The sequence below is a fragment of the Sorex araneus genome, chromosome 1 (assembly GCF_027595985.1).
Source record: "Sorex araneus isolate mSorAra2 chromosome 1, mSorAra2.pri, whole genome shotgun sequence".
NCBI classification, from domain to species: Eukaryota; Metazoa; Chordata; class Mammalia; order Eulipotyphla; family Soricidae; genus Sorex; species Sorex araneus.
In genome coordinates, this window is record NC_073302.1 from 233,680,117 (window position 1) to 233,701,825 (window position 21,709).

At 38.5% G+C, this 21,709-nt stretch overlaps 1 protein-coding gene across 5 annotated transcripts in view; it reads right to left on the bottom strand.

Annotated features, from left to right (window-relative positions):
• NBEA (neurobeachin) overlaps positions 1-21,709 on the bottom strand; it is a 625,086-nt gene that overhangs the window by 210,099 nt on the left and 393,278 nt on the right. The window contains exon 40 of one of the 5 annotated variants that reach the window (XM_055142070.1): positions 16,710-16,742. The exons of the other annotated variants lie outside the window; for them this stretch is intronic. Coding sequence (XP_054998045.1) covers positions 16,710-16,742 — 33 coding nt within the window. The remainder of the gene's footprint in view (positions 1-16,709; positions 16,743-21,709) is intronic. 5 annotated transcript variants of the gene reach the window in all.

Sequence of the window (21,709 nt, forward strand, 5' to 3'; positions counted from 1 at the left end):
GTCAGGAGTGGGGGATGTTTGGTTTCTAGGTACTATGCAGAGTGACCTTCTTTTTGTCTGAGCTGAGAACAAGTTACAGAGTTGACTTTTTGCATCACATCATTGAGTACTCATGGAAGGTTACTGTTCTCTGAGGCTGTTGATGTCCAACAGAACACCACCCTCTGACTGGGAGATCCAGGCCAGTAACACATAGACACACACTCTTAATAAGCATCAAGCCAGTTTCCAGAGGTCAGGGCTGCTTTCCTTTTTCTCACATATAGGGTTAATGAAGAAATAGAGTTTGTTGGAAAGGCAGTAAATGTAGGCATTAAAAATAAGTGTGGCAATTACATTTTCACTGTCAACATGAACTGAAACTGGCACAAAGTTGAAATTTAAAATTGGCATCATGACAAATTATTCAATGGCTTTTAATTGGGTAAATTATAATTACTGATAATGGAATTATCATGTATTTTAGAACAGTTTCAAAGCAGAGTTAAATACTAATAGTCATAATAGCTACGTGGATCTTTTGTCCCACCTTAACTACTCTAAAAGCTATCCTTGGTTGCTTTTGAAACAAAGAAAGATCATTATTTTAAGGTAATAAATAGAGAAACCTTTGTTAAACTGTTTAAACTTAAAGTCTTCCTAATTTTTAAAAATAATGAAGCGAACCTAAAATCCTTTGTTTTATACAAAAGGGTGTCATTCCCTCCAAAAACTTGTAGTCAAAAACCTAAAAAAGCAAGTTTTTATAATTTCTGTGTCGTGAAAAAATTTGCAGAAAGAAAACAGCATGATCTAAAACAAGATATAAAATATTTATAACTTCTTTGGATTTATATTGTTTTTAAGCATACCACTATGAATTTAAAGAAAAATGTTTCCCCCCACAGAATTAAAAGAAAATGCTTTATTTTTTTTCAAAACATCTTAAACAAATTACTGAAGAATATAAGAAAGTTGGTATGGTACACTTGTTTGAATCCAAGGAAAGCTTTAAGATATTAAAATAAAATAAACGTGTTTGTATAGAAGACTGAATGAGAAGAAAATTAGGAGGAAATACTGCTCAAGATCTTAGATTTCTATTATCCAGGATAGTTCTCTGGGATTCAGACATTTGAAATGCCTCAAGGAAAAAGAAAGCATAGTAATAAAATCTCTACTTTCTATACAAAGAACATTGATTGTGGTCCAACTACATTATCAGAAGACTGATCTTGTGGAATTTTCAAAAACTGTGTTTTGCCTGATATAGTTACAGAATGTTTTTACATGAATCAAAAAATATTCCAACACTAATTCAAAATATTGAATGTGATCAATTACTGTGAACAACTCCTTGAAAATAAAAATTTAAAAAAGCTATCCTACACATACACATACACACACACACACACACACACATACACACATATAACTGAGCATCAGGTAAATAAATGAAATTGACTTCCAGCATTAGTCTCTCCCTACTATACCCCCAAACCCTCTCCCCTCCTCACAAACCAGCAAATCAAACTAAATCTAAATTTTAAACATGTTCATTCTGCCCAAGACGTGATCTCCATATGAGCTTTGGATACTTTTTGAATGTAGGCTATACTTCCTCTCTATTTTTGGATATTGGGACATACCCATTGATGGTCAGTGGGGCTATACCTGTCTGAGTGCTTGGTGGTTACTCCAGGGAGTGGATGGGGGACCATGAGGTACTAGAAGTAGAACTCTGGTCACCTTCATGCAAAACATGTGTTCAAGTCCACTGAACTATCTCTTTAGTCCCAATCTGTCTTTAAATTGAGAATTAAAATAATCACCCCTATTGTGCAATGTTTTCCTTAGACTACTAGTCTACAAAATAGAGTATGTCTCTCTTAGCACATAATTCATAAATTCTATGGAAGCTTAAAAGCATGGTAATCATTTCTTATATGCATAAAACAAACTCTGAAAAAACTCAACTTACCCAGGTTGAAAATAAAAATAAAACAATAGAGTTCTCTTTGCATGAGCAATTGAAGATAAAAAATTAATGTAACATCTGTTCATGATAGCAGAACATCTACTCATGTGTAGTAACATCAATACTACCAAATGCATTATCTCACTGAGCATTTGTGTGCGTATGAAAAGAAAAGATTATTTGGAAAACAAGGGGAGTAAAAGTAGCTGGGGAGAGAAGCAGAGGGAGATGAAGGGGGAAGGAGGAGGACATGAGGGAGGGAGGGCTTAAGCAGGGGTTGGCACACATGGGCTTCTCCAGACTGGGAAAAACAAAGGACACATCCCATGCTGGGATGTGCAGACCATCTCCCCAGAACAGGGAAATGCACCTAAAACATGAAAGCCCACATCTCAAGAACAAATGTGAGCAAATGTGCCCTTAATATGTCTATAGCACTGTTGTCCTGTTGTTCATCAATTTGCTCAAGTAGGCACCAGTAACGTCTCCACTGTGAGACTTGTAGTTACTGTTTTTGGCATATTGAATATGCCATGAGTAGCTTGCCAGGCTCTGCCGTGCAGGCGGGATAGTCTTCGTAACTTGCCGGGCTCTTCGAGAGGGACGGAGGAATCAAACCCGGGTTGGCCTCTCGAAAGGCAAATGCCCTACCCGCTGTGTTATCGCTCCATGTCTATAATCTATAATTTTTGAAGTACCCAGACAACTGGATAGGCTCTTTTACCTACAATTTATGTTTAACAACTTATTTGTAGTGGGGTGGGGGCTTGCAGGGGACCTGCCAACCAGGGCTCCAGAGGTCAGGACTGAAGGTTCAATTGAAGAATACTCCGCTGCTTGGGCCCTCTGGTGCAGGAGATACCCGGGCCACCCCAGAGATCCTCTTTATGATATCCTGGTCCTAGAAAGTCCTTGATGTTAAAATAAAAGTTTTGAAAAACAGTGTTTTCAGCCAAGGCTATGAGTTCATGTAAGAAACCTTCAAATCATGCTGATTAGAATATCAGCTACTTTCTAGCATAAAAACATACTGTGGGCTGGAGCAATAGCACAGCGGGTAAGGTGTTTGCCTTGCATGTAGCCAACTGGGATTCAATTCTTCCGCCCCTATCAGAGAACCTGGCAAGCTGCTGAGAGTATCTCGCCCCCAGGCAGAGCCTGGAAGCTACCTGTGGAGTGTTCAATATGCCAAAAACAGTAACAAGAAGTCTCACATGGAGATGTTACTGGTACCCGCTCGAGCAAATCGATGAGCAACGGGATGACAGTGACAGTGACAAATCAGTGATAATTTCACTGTTCCATGCAATCACTATCTTCTGATCCACTAGGTGAGCCTGCTGAGATCTGTGTTTCTAGTTCTTCACATTCAGTTTGACATATGGAAGACATTTTTCACTTTCTAGAAAGGTATTGACTCTTTTATGGTACTGCAATATCATTTAATGACCAAGAAGAGTAAATTTCTACTAGACTAGATGATTGAATAAACCAGAAGATATGATTTAAGTCCACTGAACCCAGAGAACTAAGTCTCTGTAGCCTTTGATTGGACTCAGTGCCTTGCCTTACTGATCCTCGCTTCTTGACCAGATCCTTATTGCAGCATTAGAATATATTGGCTCCAGCTCCATTTGTTTAGAAGTCTGTTTCTCCCACTTGGCACACGTTATTTGAAGACAGGGGAATTCTTTTCTTTTTTTCATCAAACACAGTATCTGTCACATACTACGATATGCGATCTCTGTTTATGAGACTGAGTATTGAAATTGATATACACCATTGTAGCATTTATATGTAAAGTACAAAGGGCGACTTAAGAAACAGATGATAACTTTTATATTATTCTGGAATTGATCTTCAATTATTCCTTAAAATTATGAAGGACAATGCATTTAAACAAAGTATAAATTAAAAACATGTTGAAAAGCAATGAGAATTTTTTACTATAGTTGGTCATCTAGTTACAGTACTATATATTATCTTTTTAAATAAAGTTAATTTTATAGCTTCCATATTTTCCCTAGTATATAAACTGCTCCCTCCTTATAAATTACATATGTAGAGAGACATACTTAACGTAGTACTCATTTAGACATTTAAAAAAAAGTTATTCACATTTTTTTGTATTGAAAAGAAAATGCACTAATATACAAAATGATAATTTTACCCACAAAAAACTTAGTATGTTGTAGCACTGCAGCACTGTCATCCCGTTGTTCATCAATTTGCTCAAGCGGGTACCAGTAATTGTGAGACTCCATTGTGAGACTTCTTGTTATTGTTGTTTGCATATCAAATATGCCACGGGGAGTTTGTCAGGCTCTGCCATGTGAGCGGGATACTCTCAGTAGCTTGCTGGACTCTCTGAGAGGGACAGAGGAATCGAACCCAGGTCGGCCGTGTGCAAGGCAAACTCCCTACCTGCTGTGCTATCGCTCCAGTTCTATAGTAAGTTGTACAGATAAGAAATATACAAGAGAAATCATTGTCAAAGGGTGAAAATATTTTCCCAAGTGTTGTTTAAAGCCATAAACAAATGGGAATACATCAAACTAAGAAGCTTCTACACTTCAAAATATAAAAAGAGCCCACAGAATGGGAAATAATATTTACCCAATACACATCTGATATGGGATTAATATCCAGGATATACAAGACACTAGTAGAACTGTATAAGAAAAAAACCTCCAACCCCATCAAAAAATGGGGAGAGGAAATGAACAGAAGTTTCCTCTAAAAATAAATACAAATGGCCAAAAAGCACATGAAAAGATGCTTCACATCACGAGTCATCAGGGAGATGCAAATTAAAACAACAATGAGATATCATCTCACAGCACAGAGACTGGCACACATTCAAAAGAACAAAAGCAACCAGTGCTGGCATGGATGTGGGGAAAAAGGGATGCTCTTTCACTGTTGGTGGGAATGCCGACTGGTCCAGCCTTTCTGGAAAACAATATGGACAGTCCTTCAAATATTAGAAATTGAGCTTCCATATGACCCCACAATACCACTTTTGCGAATATATTCCGAGGAAGCAAAAAAGCACAGTAGAAATGACATCTGTACCTATATATTCATTACAGCACTGTTCACAACAGCCAAAATATGGAAACAACACGAGTGCCCTAAGACAGATGACTGGTTAAGGAAACTTTGGTACATCTACACAATGGAATACTACACAGCTGTTAGGAGAGATGAAGTCATGAAATTTACTTATAAATGGATAGACATGGAGAGTATCATGCTAAGTGAAATGAGTCAAAAAGTGAGAGACAGACATAGAAGGACTGCACTCATTTGTGGCTTATAGAATAACATCACATGAGGCTGACACACAAGGACAGTAGAGACAAAGGCCAGGAGGATTGCCCCATAGCTGGAAGACTGCTTCATGAGCGGAGGGGGGAAGGCAGATGGAAAAGAGAAGGGATCACTAAGAAAATGATGGTTGGAGGAACCAGTTGGGATGGGAGATGCATGCCGAAAGTAGATGATGGAACAAACATTATTAACTCTCAGTGTCTGTGTTGCAAGCCATAATGCCCACAAGTAGAGAGGGAGTATGGGGAATATTGTCTGCCATGGAGGCAGTGGGAGGGTGGGAAAGGGCGGGTATACCCGGGATATCAGTGGTGGGGAATGTGCACTGGTGGAGGGATGGGTGTCTGATCATTGTGTGATTGTAACCCAAACAAGAAAGCTTGTAACTATCTCACAGTGATCCAATAAAATTTAAAATAAAAAACAACCCCCCCAAAAAAACCCAATAAAAACAAGTGTTGCTTAAAGCATGTTTTATAAATTATTCTCAATTGTTCCTTGTAACAAATTGGAGAATGGCATGCTATTGTCTCTATATTACAAATGAGAAAATGGCAGAGTAATTGATAGGAAGTCAAATGACTACTAAATGATGGTTTCTAGCCAGAAAATGCAACCATTACCAACTTAGAAAAAAATGGAGAAAAATAAAATCTGACATTTGTAGAGCTGTGATGGTCCTGTCCTTTCTTTATTGGCTGGACCTGAGATACAGTTGGAATAGGATGATAGCAGTGGTAATTGAAGTGCATATGATGAATTAGAAGGATCTGGATGGTATATGGGAAGAAGAGCATAGTTAGAGAGGAGTTAGAACAAAAATAGACCTGCTGGATAAACATGAGTAAATAGATGACCAAGGATTAGGATTGTGAAGAGAAGTAGTGTGAGATGAACCTCAAAAAAGCACACGTGGTTCTAATTTTTTGCTGTTGTTTTTGTGCCTCATTTGTCTGTGTTCAAAGCTTACTTCTGGTTCTGCGCTCAGGGATCACTCTTGGCAGGAATCAGGAACCATATGGAGTACCAGGGAATGAACTCAAGTTGGTCAGATATAAGGTAAGGTGCTCTACATGCTGGACAATCACTCTGTTCCCTACCCACAAAGTACACAGGTTCTGAGGGTTACTTTCTAATTTAAGATTTAAGCAAACACTGAAACAGTAAAATGGATAGCAGTAGTATCTTTTTTGGGGGAAGGTCACACACACATATTTCGGAGAAATATATGACACTATGCTTAAAAAGTTCACATACACATGCCATTCAATATGTAATAAAAATATTTGTATTACAGAACAATTAAAATGTCATCAATTTTTATGTCTTTAAATTTTTTTCTGCACCTGTGTTCATCATTCTCTAGTTTCTACCTTCACTGTATCACTGTCATCCCATTGTTCGTCGATTTACTGAAGCGGGTACCAGTAACGTCTCTATTACACTCAGCCCTGAGATTTTAGCAGCCTCCTTAACTTGTCTTTCCCAGAGATTGGAGGTTCTTTCAGGGTTAGGGGAATGAGACCTATCGTTATTGTTTTTGGCATATCGAATGCGCCACATGTAGCTTGCCAGGCTCTGCCAATTTCTCCCTTAAGAAAATAAATTTTCCATCTCTTTCAAGCTCATTATTCTCTTTATCTGGGCATCAGTCCTATCCTATTCTATCTCCTTGAACTATCTGTCTATTTTGGTTTGGTTTTTATACATTATTGCCCATCAGCATCATTAATTCTTCACTCATTTTTACTTTCTCTGCCTTCACCTTCACCCAGTACTACTTAGACCAAAGTAGAGGGAAAACATGCTGATGTTTCAATATTTTAATATTTTATTAATATCATGGAACATGATAAATATCCATTCAAAACACATGAACTCAGAACTCCACAACTTTCATCAGGGGCATCAGATACTCTTGTCCCTTTGCTCTGAGACTTGCTTCAAGGTATCCTGAAGGTCTCTCCTGCTTGGCTGCCATTAACCTTGTTGTCCCATAGGCGCTCCAAATCTTGCCCACTGATATTCTATCTTATGCTTTCTTAAATATCTTGGGTAATTTCAGTGGTTTTAATTGGCAACTCTAGGATCATTTGTCCCTTAATTTCAAAAATTTGCATCAATTGGGAAATAATTTTGGATATTCAACATTGTTGGATGCTGATCTGATCATCTTCAATTCTCCCTAAAAACCCTGGATGATCTTCTAAACATATTTAACAGCATAATTCTGCTCCCAGAAATCCCTCATCCTCACTCCTCATGACTGATCAACTATCACAATCTTCTACCTATTTTCTCTTATTATTCTTTTCATGGACTGGAGCGATAGCACAGTGGGTGGGGTGTTTGCCTTGCATGCGGCTGACCCTGTTGATTCCTCTGCCCCTCTTGGAGAGCCTGGCAAGCTACTGAGAGTATACCACCCACATGGCAGAGCCTGGCAAGATACTGGTAGCATATTAGATATGCCCAAGACAGTAACAACAAGTCTCACAATGGAGATGTTACTGTTGCCCGCTTGAGTAAATCGATGAGCAACAGAAGGACAGTGCAGTGCTACAGTGTTCTTATTCTTTTCATATCACCATTGTTTATTTTTGGAGTGGCTCCTACACCTGGTTACTCCTGGCTCTCACTACCAGCGACTTGGACATTTATCTTCTGACTTCAATTCTGAACATCTGCATAACATAATCTATACAGTGACCATTTGAAAAAAAAAGTAAGTGTAACACTTCATTGTCTCTAAAACTCCTCATGGTTTTACTGTGGTCTTCAGGATAAAATCCGGACGCCCTAACACATGAAAAGTGTTCTTGGCAGTTTCAGCTCCTTGCCTCCATCATACTTTAACTGAATTGTTTAGAACTACTGTAGCTTTATGTAGAAGGTGACATTTCTCACTGAATGCCACAATTCTTTAAATCTTTCTAAATCTTTGACAGATGCTTCCAGACTCAATACTGGAAACCCCTTTCCTGGGAAAACTTTTTAGAATCTGCATGGCAGCCAGGAGCCCTGTTCTGTGTTATCGTGGTTTCCTCTGTATATCTATGTTTGTTTGTTTTTTCCATTATCTATTTTTCCTCTAGACTAAAACTTCCTCAAAAGCATGAACTTTAATCATTTGCCTTTCTATTGTAAGCGCTCAGCAGAATGTCTCTGTATACAGTAGACATTCAATATGTGTATTTGTTTTGCTTGGATAACCACACTGAACTGAGTCAAGTTTGGATTTGGATCAGATTAGCAGGAACTAACAGGCCCTTCCAGTTCTTATCTTTACTATGATGACTTCTGACATTTTCTAGTTGAATATATTCATTTTTGCTTTATTTAATTTACAAATAATGCTTGTAATAACTCACATAGGTGACTTGATAATCCATCAATGAGTTACAACTTGGAGTAAGAAATACACTGATGGGGCTGAGCGACAGAACAGTGGGCAGGGTGTTTGTCTTGCACAGGACTGACCTGGTTAGATTCCCAGCATCCCATATGGTTCCCTGAGCACCGCCAGGAGTAATTCCTGAGCACAGAGCCAGGAGTAGCCCCTGTGCATTCCTGTGACCCAAAAAGCAAAAAAACCCTAAAAAACAAAAACAAAAACAAGGGGCTGGAGTGATAGCACAGTGGGTAGGGCGTTTGCCTTGCATGCGGCCAACCCGGGTTCAATTCCCAGCATCCCATATGGTCCCCTGAGCACCGCCAGGAATAATTCCTGAGTGCAGAGCCAGGAGTAACCCCTTTGCATTACCGGGTGTGACCCAAAAAAGCAAAAACAAAAACAAAAATAAAACAAAACAAAAACAAAACCCAAAAAGCAAAAAAAAAAAAAAGGGAGAAAAAGAAAAAAATACACTGATGTTGTGAAGTAAATAAGGTCTTCTGGGTACACAGAAAAAGAGTTGTCTCTTTGTCTGTGACTAAGAATATATACCCTAATGTCTGAACCATAATTTTTCACATCTTAACATGGAAAAAATGCCTTGTTCATTTGTTGTAATTACCTTGAGCTATTTTCTCTCAACATATATATAAACTATATATTCTAGGTTTATTTGGTCATCCATGCTAGTGTTTTATTACTTTATTAAGTTTTCTTTTCTTTTCTGCTTGGAAAACTGGTGAGTGGAGAATTTAGATGTAAAAAGAATTTTTTTTTTTTTAGTTTTCTGTAGCAAATGGTACTTAGAATTTCTGTTTTATATAAAAAATTAAGTGGTATAGCATTGCAAATATATATATATACACACATATGTATGTATATACACACACACACATATGCATTTTTGGGGAAAAGGTTACCCCCAGTCACTCCCAGCGAGAGACTTGGCTGGGTCTACCAGCAGCTCAGTGCTAGGGCCCAATGATGTGGTGATCCTTGAACCAAGCTTAATAGCTGATGGTGCTCAGAGGCCTGCAGAAATGTACCTCGATATAACTGAGAGATCACATGGCCCCAGGGATTGAACCCAGATGGATGCATGTGCTCTAACCACTGTACAATCTGTCCATCCCCAAAGATACTGTATTTTGTAGTCTTATCAGTCAGTGACTTAAAATCAAGGAAAAAAAAAACCCCTAGAAATTTGAATGAAATAACCTAACACATGGCAATCAGTCATCTTTACGGAATAAAATTGCCCATGCATGTTATCTAGAAAAAGTAAACAATTATGTGGAGGGCAAGATCAGTCTGACTTCATATTCTTTATGCTGATGAAAGGTTCTAGGGCTTCCTTTTTATTAAACTGATGGTGCTAAATACTCACCCTTACTGATGACTGCTTATGTTTCAGTGTACTGTCAGGGTATTCTTCTGGAGCACAGTGCCACAGAAATAAATGCAGTGAGTATTTCCACAATGTAGGAAGCTTTACTAGTCTCTGTACACACTGCACTGTTCTAAGGCAGTGGTGGAATCAGTCTGCCTTCTGGCTCTATCCAGTGCCACGGTCCTCAGAGAGAGCAGCCGGGCTCCCACTCGCGTGTGTGGCAGTGACAGGGTGACAAATGCCTCTCCTCCACCTCCTCTCCAAGTTGATGACAATCAGAGTTTGGCGGTAAGAAAACAGTTTTGTTATCTATATCTTTTCCCCTCAAGTGTGACAAACGAGATGGCCTACACATTTCCAGTAAGTGATTAATATCCCCATCCATTCACTTTTCTAAAACATGGCCCATGAAAGTTTAGTTCTCCACAAATAAGAGAAAGAGGGCTGATTGATGAATTAGCTGAGTTGTTTACTGCCCCGACTTTTCAGGTTCAGAGCAAGTAGAACTATAAATGTGTAGAATAATTACTTTGTCGGAAATTCTCAGTATGGAGCAACAAGGAAAAATAAAAATGACTTTCAACTGGAATACTGTACTCAACAGAATAAATCTCAACATTGTGGTTTGTGAAATTCTCTTAGCCTAAGAAAGGATAGTTTATTCTTAAAAAGAAAATGATGCTAAAATACCATATACTTAACTATAGCTGATGTCTAATAAATATAGTTGAAATACGCCCTTTTATTATGTTTTAAATTCACACAGCTCGGTTAGCAGGGATGTTGTTACAACTAACAGTCCTTTAAAACTTTTTATTGACTATAAAATCCATTGTTGAAAGAGCCTTTTTTTTTGAAATACAGAAATATGAATACAATAAAATATTTGTAAGATTCTAAAATGGCATATAGAAACTTAACATAATGAAGAGGTTAGGAAGACCAGATTTTTTTTCTTTATAACTATGATAACATTTAAAAATTAGGTTAGCAATTTAAATATTTTAACTTTTACAAGAAAAAGGGCTGTGTTAATATCTCTAAGAGCTTTGTGAATTCTGTTTGAAGCTGAGCATGAACCTTTTGGGTATACTATTTATGACTGGCAAAGAGACTTTCTAATTCAAAGAGAGAGAAAGAAAAAAAAAAACTATAAAGCCCCATAAAGCTTTTTCAACATCAAATGGCTTTTACTAAACAACATTTTGATGAGTTAAGTGTGAGTGAGTCAGGGACATATGGATTAAATTTTCCTTGAAATACACATGGGCTTAAAATTTAAAGGGAAAAATTCTGAGTAAAATGCATTTTCCAGAATTCAAAACTGTTTAAAAGACATTTTTACATTATTCATATATACATATATGTGTGTTTGTGTGTGTATATGTGTATATATATTATACATATACATGCACATTTACACACCACACACTTTTATGTCAGAGTTATTCAATCCTAGCTATATTCTGTAAGTAAAACTTTATAAAAATAGTGTGGGGGAAATCTCTAAGATAAAAACAAAGTACTATCCTGAAAGGTTATTTATTAGTTATATTAGAATTTCTTTGCATAGACTAGTTACCTAAAACAGAAATGAAGTCAGAGTTTAGTCATCATTATGGCACAGAATTTCTTTCTCTGTGGTATTTATTTTCTTAGTATGTTTAACATTTATAGCAAAATGTTATAGCTTTGCTATAACATTTGCTTTATAGCTTTTTTTTGAATAAGAGTTCTCTGGAAAAGTCTCAGCTATTTGAATTTATGGTTTCTTTAATTCTATTCCATTTTTCAAAATCTTGAATTTTTCTTTCATATTTGATCTCTACTTTGTTTTATACTTGTTTGTTAGTTCAGTTTATAGGAAAAATTCATTTGCTTATTAACAAATTCATTTCTGCTACCTAAACATTCAATGTAAGAACATTTGGACGCCTCTAAAATAAAGATCTGATCATCTTGTCAACTTAAGTTTATTAGGGCACAGATATTCTCTGCCTTAGAACTGAGTTGCTGGGAGATAGCAGTAGCTAGGCCAATTCTCCTGATGATGTCTTTTTAATCAGTAAAAGTCTCTGCTTTATAAATACTCATGATTTATTCAATAAACAATAGTAAGTAAATGAGTGAATGAAAACAGGGAGATGCATGCACCTCCCATCATTTGAAAGTTGCTTTCACTTTGACTTAGCAGAAAAAGGATGAAAAGAAACGAAAACAGTTCTATCACTTTACCTCAAAAATAAAGTCTGAAAACAGATTGTCCTCTAGACAACATTGAATGTGTAGCTGGGAACTGTGATGAACCTTAAGGTGAGGAAAGTAGGAGAGCAGACAGGAGAACTACCGATTAACTACTCCGCGCTTCTATTAGTAAAACTCTGTATCTCTGTATTTCTCATTCTTAAATTCACAGAATGCATTTCTTTTGATTTCCACAAGGATGTTGACAACTGTGTACATGTGCTTTTCTGTGTGTGTGTGTTTGTACGCATGTGCACATGTGAGGACACGTGTGTAAAAGTTGATAAATCAACCATTTTGTAAAACCCACATAAAAATTCCAACTCACTGAGAAAACTGAATAACATTGGGTCGGAAACCATAAAGTATGTTGACTAAAACACAGGCAAAATACTACATGATACTAGCATTTGTGTCAAGGGGACTTTAACTCCAAGAGTAGGAGAATTAAAACAAAAATAAATAAACGGCACTATATAAAACACAGCCATGCTCAAGGACCCTCTCCACACGTTTGGACGAGCCTCACGCATGAAGGAACTGGCAGAGTAATCCAGGTCTGGGGTACCCGGGGCTGAGATCTCCAAGCCTGCTTAGATCGGGACTGGGCCTCCTCCACCCAGATCCTCCATTTTCCAGTAGCTTGGCAGTCACAACCACAAACTGCCCCCGGTGCTGTGTAACCCCATCAACGGCCAAGATCCAGAGACTATAAAACAATCCTCTCGGACCTCTTATATCCTAGTTCTCCCTCTCAGAGAACCTGGCAAAGTACTGAGAGCATCCTGCCTGCATGGCAGAGCCTGGCAAGTTCTCCGTGGTGTATTCGATATTCCATGAACAGTAACAATGATTGGTCTCATTCCCCTTTCCCTGAAAGAGCCTCCAATGTGGCAACACTGGGAAGAATGAGTAAAGAGAGGCTGCTAAAATCTCAGGGCTAGGATGAATGGAGATCTTACTGGCATCTATTCAAACAAATCGATGATCAACAGGATGACAGTGATACAGTGATACAAAACAAAAAAAAAGTTTCCAAACAGTGAAATTAACTACTATAAAACAAAAGGATATCCTGGTGAATGTGAGAAACAATTCACATAATCAACATTAGACAAAGGGCAAATATGCTACATAAGGAATTCTCAAAGTCTTGTAACAACAAACAACTCCATTAAAATGAGGGATTAGTTTAACAGACACTTCACTAAAGAAGTAGAAATGGCCAACAGGGAATGAAAAAATGCTCTATATCACTCATTATTAGGGGAAAGAAAATTAAAATAAAAATACATTTTATGAGGGAAAAATGCCAGAAGTAACAAGTGCTTAGGAGACAGTGGAGCACTGCAGAGAAAAAAGAATTCTCATACACTTTTGTTGGGAATGCAAATTGGTTCAGCTTCTATGGAAAATGCATGGGTATTTCTAAAGACTTTAAAAATAGATCTCCCATATAATCCAGTAACTCTTCTCTTAAATCACATTCAAAAGACAAAGCAGCACTAATTCTAAAGTATATTTGCACACCTACGTTCATTGTAGCACTATTTACAAGAGACAAGCTCTGCAAACAACCCAAGTGCCAAATGATAGCACCATAGCACTATCATCCGTTGTTCATCAATTTCCTCAAGCGGGCACCAGAAACGTCTCCGTTGTGAGACTTGTTGTGACTATTTCTGGCATAACGAATACGCCATGGGTAGCTTGCCAGGCTCTGCCGTGCGGGCGGGATACTCTCAGTAGCTTGCCCAGCTCTCCAAGAGGGGAGGAGGAATCAAACCCAGGTTGGCTGCGTGCAAGGCAAATGCCCTACCCACTGTGCTATTGCAGCCAAATGGTAAATAAATGAATAATGAAATTGTGGTACTTATACACAGGAACACAACTCAGCTCTAAGAAAATATGAAATCTTGCCCTTGAAAACATTATGCTAATTAAAAGAAGCTAGTCAGAAAGACTGCTTGTTGAGAGTCCAGTCCATGGATATGAAATGTCTAGAATAAGAAAACCATAGAATTTAAAATAGATTGAGTAGTGTAGGATAACATAGCCTCAGGTAGTTTAGGTTTATTGGGTTGTTCCCATCACAGTGCTCCCTTTCCTCTGTTTGTTTGTAACTTCTTTCTTTGTGCTCTGTTGACTTGTAAATACTGTTTTTCTATTTCCCTTGGGTCCTTTGCATAGTTTCTTCAGAGCAATGTCCCTTTGTATGGGCACAGGAAGATAGTAGTAAATGCTAGGCTTTTGTAACTTGGGAGTCATTTGACTCTACATGATACTTACCTTCTGGGCCTCTGTTCTGTCCTAAGCCTCAGCTACCCTTACTTCCAGCACTCCAAAGGCAGGGTCCAGATGAGGGAAGGAATGGACCCAGGGTAAGAGGTGAGTTATATGCTACCCTGGCATCAAGATGGGCCTGGCCAAAGCACCTAATGCTTAATTACAAGTTAAGAGCTTGGTCATAGACAAATGTTGTCATGATCCAAAAAGTAATAACTAGATCCAGACCCTGATAGGGTTAGGAATGATTAATCTGGCCTGAGCCCTGTAGTCTGAGTCTGTGGCAAGATGTTCCCAGGAGAGCTGCCCTACAAGCCTCAATGTATCTGTTACTATGTCCATATAAAAATAACTAATATTAAGATGTTGATTAAGTTTTTGGACTGAGGAAAGGAGAAAAACACCTTAAGAGGTATTTTGCCTGTGGGCAGTCAGGAAGGGCTTTGGAATGCCTCTAGGTGAACCTGGTGGGCCCTCAGAGAGGGCCTCCTTTGAACCTGGTGGGCCCTCAGAGAGGGCTTTCTTATGTTGATTTTGTTCTGTACTTGGTGTAGAGAGCCAAGTAGAGGTGGAAAGAATAGTGGGAAGAAGCAGAATCCAGAGAGCTGGAGAGCAGGGATGGAGGAATGCAGTAGGAAGGAAGAGAAGCTGTCAGAGTCAGAACCCAGAGGTCAGAGTCAGAGTCAGAATCCAGAGAGGAGAGAGAAAGCCCATGCTGTGAGATGGAGTGTGGGATGGCTGTGAGATGGAGCATGTATGCCATGCAGGGGAGACAGGAGGAGACCGGAATGAGGGGCGGTGTGAGACTAGAATGGGGGGCTCAGAGAGACTGGAATAGGTGCATGGGGAGAGAATGGAATAAAAGGCAACTGATCAATCAACTGGCTTGGCCTTTGAGCCTCTTCCATCTACCACGTGGTCTGGGCCACCCTGGCTGGGCGAGGGGCTGGGGACCGATCCCGGAACCTGGGCTGCAGATGGGGAGAGCTGCTAGGGCTCTCCCCTGGGCACCCCCTCTCCCCCGCACATGCTTTTTACATTGTGGGGATGAGAAAACTGGGAAACAGTCCAGAGTCTTAGGTTTCTTTTCTTTGAAATGTCTTTGGCTAATAGTCAGAGGTGTTCAGGGTTTACCTCTAGAGATGTTTGGAGAACAACATGCAGTGACAGGGGTCAAAGGCCTTGCCCCTCTGAACACAGTTTCTTCACATTAAATGGATGGGTGAAACGTTGGTAATAATTAAATCAGCATTATATATATCTACAGAATACAAATACATATGTACACAAAAAAATACACTGATAACTTACAGAACTGATAATGATGATAACTGTCACTGTCATCCCGTTACTCATCGATTTGTTCCAGCGGGCACCAGTAACGTCTCTCATTGAGAGACTTATTGTTACTGTTTTTGGCATATCCAATACGCACGGGTAGCTTGCCAGGCTCTGGCGTGCGGGCAGTAGCTTGCCGGGCTCTCTGAGAGAAGCGGAGGAATCGAACACGGATTGGCCTCGTGAAAGGCGAAAGCCCAACCGCTGTGCTATTGCTCCAGCCCAATGATGATAACATCTTCATTAACTCTAAATTCCCTAAATTCTCAAAATCTGATATAATAATGAAGAAAGCTGTGTGAACTTCAATCCTTTGTGAAATTTTCTACTGTCACTCTATGTATGTACAGAACTTACATCTCTAAAAGACAACATACATTTTATTAGGACACAATTCCCCTAGTTGAATTAAATCATTCCCTTGCCAATTCAGACACATTTTAGTTAATATTAAATTTTATTTATTCAACAATTATTTGAAGATGTATTAAAAGCTACAGTTGAAATTAAATGATTTTAAATTAAAATCAGTTATGGTAACCAATTTCAACTTTTAAAGTAACAATTAGTAAATTGAAAATTTTTGTTATATATGAAATTGTTTTGCCAATTTAATTTGTGAATAACTATGAACTAATAAAAGCAAAATAAGTGAAGTTAGGTGTTATCAATATAATAATTATGTAAGTGATTAGAATCCTTATGTATTATAATTATATTAGAAATTTGCTGAATTTGATTATTTAACAATAACATATTTAACTTGCCTCTTGAGATGAACAGCTTGGGAAGTAAGCGAACTACAAGTGAAAGAGAAAACTGTGTGACATTCAAAGCTGTATAACTTTATGAAACATTTTACCTTGATTAGAACTAAAGAACTCCGAAGTAAATGGAGAAAAATGAGAAGGCACTAATATATTTTTTAAATTGTGCTAAAATATTTTACTTACCAGAATTTTCTTTAGTGTGACAGAGTAATTTTTGGCACAGCACACTTACAATATTAAAATAAATTATACGCACATACACATATATAAATCATAGAGTTCTATTAAAAGTATAATATGTGCCATGTCATAACTGAGTTTAGAACATTGTTTTAATATGAAAGTCTTATATGCACATATAGAAACATATTAAAATATATTATTTGTTATATGTTAGTTCAAACTATACAGCTAATATATTTTAAGGGAATATTTTTACATAATACTCATAACAAACTACTTAGCCTCATAACTTTTATACTTTCACTTACAAAAAAAGTCAATAATACAGTTGTTCTAATGATTAGTTTTTGCACATAAATTCTACTGAATTGCCTTCTTCCTAGCTTGCTGTTTTTAAATAGCAAGGCTAACTATTTTCCTTTCTCATCTTCATTTTGTAAACAAAAACTGATCTGCACTCAGAAATCGCCGCTGGTATTGCTCGGGGACTGTATGAGATGCCTGGGATTGAACCTGGGTTGACTGTGTGCAAGGCAAGCATCTGCCCACTGGACTATTGCTCTGGTCCCCAAACCAGGGTTTGAAAAAACAGAAAGTGAATTAGGAAATCACCAGGTTTATTCTTATTCATGAACCTGAAGAAATTAGTTAGATATAATATATATAGTATACATCAGTTTTAGTATACATCAGTATATTTTCGGAGGGAATTTCCTAGCCCCATTCAGGAGAAGGAGGGGCTATCCTAGTAACATATGGCTCCGCAATGTGGGCCTGACTGCCCCTTTGCCTAATGGCGTTGGGGACTGAATTTGAGACCTCACATATGAATTGCACGTGCTTTACCCCTATATGGTATTTCCCTGACCCCACTTTTAGATGTTAAAAATGCATTTCTTTTATAAAATATAAGCAATCCATATCACTGCTTTATTAAAAAGTTAATAGGTACTTTTCGTCGAAGACAGGTATATCGGAATGTTTGCAGGCAGATTCCTAAGCAGTGCTCGAGTAGCTGTGGGGCCATTCTCAGAAACACTTAACGAAGAGGGCCAGTGTTCAATGTTTGGTCAGGGAATGTGGTGCCCGTAGGGCCTCCCAGGCCACACCTAGTGGTGTTCAGTTTGGAAGGGGATAGTATTTTCTAATTTTTAATATGTTGTTAATATTGTGCTCAGATTTTTATGACTACATGGATTTAATTTGGATTTATACTTATCTTCTTTAGCAAAGATATCGAAGCTCATTTCAGGCTGTCATCATTACAACAAGTTATTTAGAATGGCAAATTAAAAACAAGAAAGACAACTTAAAATTTGGGGGTAGTGAAATAATTATCTGAGCAACATTTTTAGAATTATTAAAAGTTACATATTTATATGGTTGAAATGTTATTTATAGCATCTTAGCTTTAAAATTAACTTATAAAAAGACTATTATGTGACATTGTCACCATTCTACCAGTTCAGATAAACAGGCCTCAGTGTTTACAAAACGAATTGATATATTCCTATAACTAGGAAAACCATTTCTATGGCCCTATTACTTTCTTTCAAACATACATTCCCTGTACCCCTTCTTTTCTGCTGTAAGCAAAGTTTGGGGGAACACTTATGGCCAACTGTTTTTAGAAATGACCACTCAAAGTACAGAAAACATTTTAAGAGACTGTAAGGATTTTTATATATAAGCATCAAAAACAAAAGAAACAAAAAACAAAAAACAAAACAAACCCACGTTGGAACCAGGGGGATATGAATAGATACAGATCCTCAAAGGAAAATTCTATGAAAAGAAAGAACTGCAGAGAGAGCAAAAGGGAATGCCCTGTCACAGAAGCAGAGCAGGATGGGAAGGATAGGGTGGGGGTGGGGGGAGGGACACTGGGATCATTGGTGGTGGAGAATGGGCACTGGTGGAGGGATGGGTACTTGATCATTATATGACTGAAAGGTAATCACAAAAGTTTGTAAATCTGTAACGGTACCTCATGGGGATCCATTAAAAAAGAATAATAAAAAATGGGTAAGTTTTAGGAGGCTTTTAAAATTTATAAATATTGGGGCCACTCAGAGGGGGTCGGTTGAGTTTACCTCCCTGCTGTAGCCAAAGACTTCCGGAACACAGCCACAGCCATGCTCAAGGCCTCTTTCCACACATTCGGATAAGCCTCAAGCATGAAGGGACTGGCAGTGTTTGGGGGATAAGCCCAGGTGTTTGCAACCCAGGGCTGACATCTCCATGTCTGTTCGGATTGGGACTGGGCCTCTTCCACCCAGATCCCCCATTTTCCAGTTACTAAGCGGTCACACCCAGAAACTGCACCGTGTGATCTCATCAATGGCCAACATCCAGAGAATATAAAACCAAGCTCCCGGAAGCCTACTTCTTATAGCCTAGTTCTCCCTCTTGAAGAACCTGACAAGCTGCTGAGAGTTTCCTTCCCACATGGGAGAGCCTGGCAAACTCCCCATGGCATATTCATATGCCAAAAGCAGTAACAATGATGGGTCTCATTCTCCTGACCCTAAGAGAGCCTCCAATGCGGCACTGTTGGGAAGAACGAGTAAAGAGAGGCTCCTTAGGGCAGGAAGAATGGAGACTTTACTGAGACCGCTTGAGAAAATCGACGATCAGTGGGATGATGATGATGATGATGATGATGATGTTGAGGATGATGACGGTAACAGAAAAGCATTAAAAAAAAGGGGGGGGGGAAAGAACTGCAGGCCAGGGATAAGCCTTGAAGGCAGGAGCACCACCTGTTCCCTAAATTCCAGCAATTCCAGTGTGGCCCCCCCCAAATAAATCAATACTGATAGCGTGAATGATTTAACATTTACAGAATTTGATTTTAATTTTTAAATAATTATCTCAAATGCCCCTCATTACTAATTAGAAATTTTCTTTTTATTCCCCTTGTTTTCTTTTTTGCTTATCTTTTTGTTTTGGGGCCAAACTGGTAGTGCTTAAGGTTTATTCCTAGCTCTGCTCAGGGATCACTCCTGGCAGGCGTGGGGAACTGTATGTGGTGCCAGGGACTGAAATCCAAGTAGGCTGTGAGCAAGACAAGTACCCTACCCACTGTCCTGTCTCTCTGGCCCCACTTACTAGGTATTTTCCCTAATTATTTGGGGAATTTTATACATAGATATGAATTAATAAGAACTTTAATGGGCCTATTAGTCTTTACTGGATTTTTCCTCTGGTATAATTGGGCAGATTTTATTATAACTTCAAGGGGCAAGCCAAATTTTTTTTCATTAATTAATTATCTTAAGTGGCAACTAAGGGCTAAAAAGTCTAAAGTAAATCTTGTAAATATTGAAAATGACTCAGCATATGTGAATTAGACTAGACCACAGATTATAGGAGTAGATAAGGAGCCATCTTTGTGATTTTCTTTTTTTTAATTTATTACTTTTTCATTAATGAATCATCGTGAGGGTACTGTTACAGTTTTGCATATTTTCGTGCTTGTGTTTCAGTCATAAGTACCTATCCCTCCACCAGTGCCCATTCTCCTCTACTGATGAACCCAGCATCCTTCTCCACCCCCCACCTCATCTCCCCCAACCCCACCTCTGTGGCAGGGCATTCCCTTTTGTTCTCTCTCCTTTTGGGTTTTGTGGTTTGCAACGAAGGTATTGGGTGGCCATCGTATTCAATCTATAGTCTGCTTTTAGCATGCCTCTCCCATCCCAAGTGGGTCCTCCAACCACACTTTATTTATTTACTTATTTATTTATTTATTTATTTTGCTTTTTGGGTCACACCCAGCGATGCTCAGGGGTTATTCCTGGCTTTGCACTCAAGAATTACTGCTGGCAGTGCTTGGGGGACCATATCGGATGCCAGGGATCAAACCTGGGTCAGCTGCGTGCAAGGCAAACGCCCTACCCGCTGTGCTATCTCTCCGGCCCCCAACCACATTTTATTTATTTATTTTTTATTATTTTTTATTTTTTTGCTTTTTGGGTCACACCCAGCAATGCACAGGGGTCACTCCTGGCTCTGCACTCAGGAATTACCCCTGACGGTGCTCAGGGGACCATATGGGATGCTGGGAATCGAACCCGGGTCGGCCGCGTGCAAGGCAAACGCCCTACCCGCTGTGCTATCACTCCAGTCCCACTTTATTATTTTTTTTTTAACCCATCCCTCCACCAGTGCCTGTCCATATTGTTTTCCAGAAAGGTTGGACCAATTGGCATTCCCACCAACAGTGAAAGAGTGCCCCTTTTTCCCCACATCCACGCCAGCACTGCCCCAACCACACTTTAGTTGGTGTTCCCTTCTCTATCTGAGCTGCCTTTTCCCCCAAGTGATTTTCCTTAAATTCAAGAATAAAATCAGGTGGACAGAAACAAAAATGGGAAATTTGATTTTAAATTTTAAATAATTACCTCAAGTACCCTTTGTTACTAATTAGGGATTTTCTTTTCTTTTTTAGGTAAATTTAATTTGCGTAAATTTCCCAGTGGCTTCAGTAAAACAAACACACATAAATACAAAAGAAAAAAACTTAAAATTACTTAAGAATTCAAGGCAGACATTCATTCAAATTTTTAATTAAAACAAAATGTTTTTATGATTCAGGAATGTTATCAACATGGGTATATTCAGGACTGATGTCAGGAGTTAAATTACTAATTTTTCTAGGAGAAAGAATAATTACCTATCTCCAGTTGAACATTATCAATAACATCTTTATTTTGACAAAGAAGATAAATTTTTTATTGGTAGAAATATCATTTGAGGTCTTCATAAAGCATCTCAGATCACTTTCAGTAAACTTCTGAAAACAGAAATGT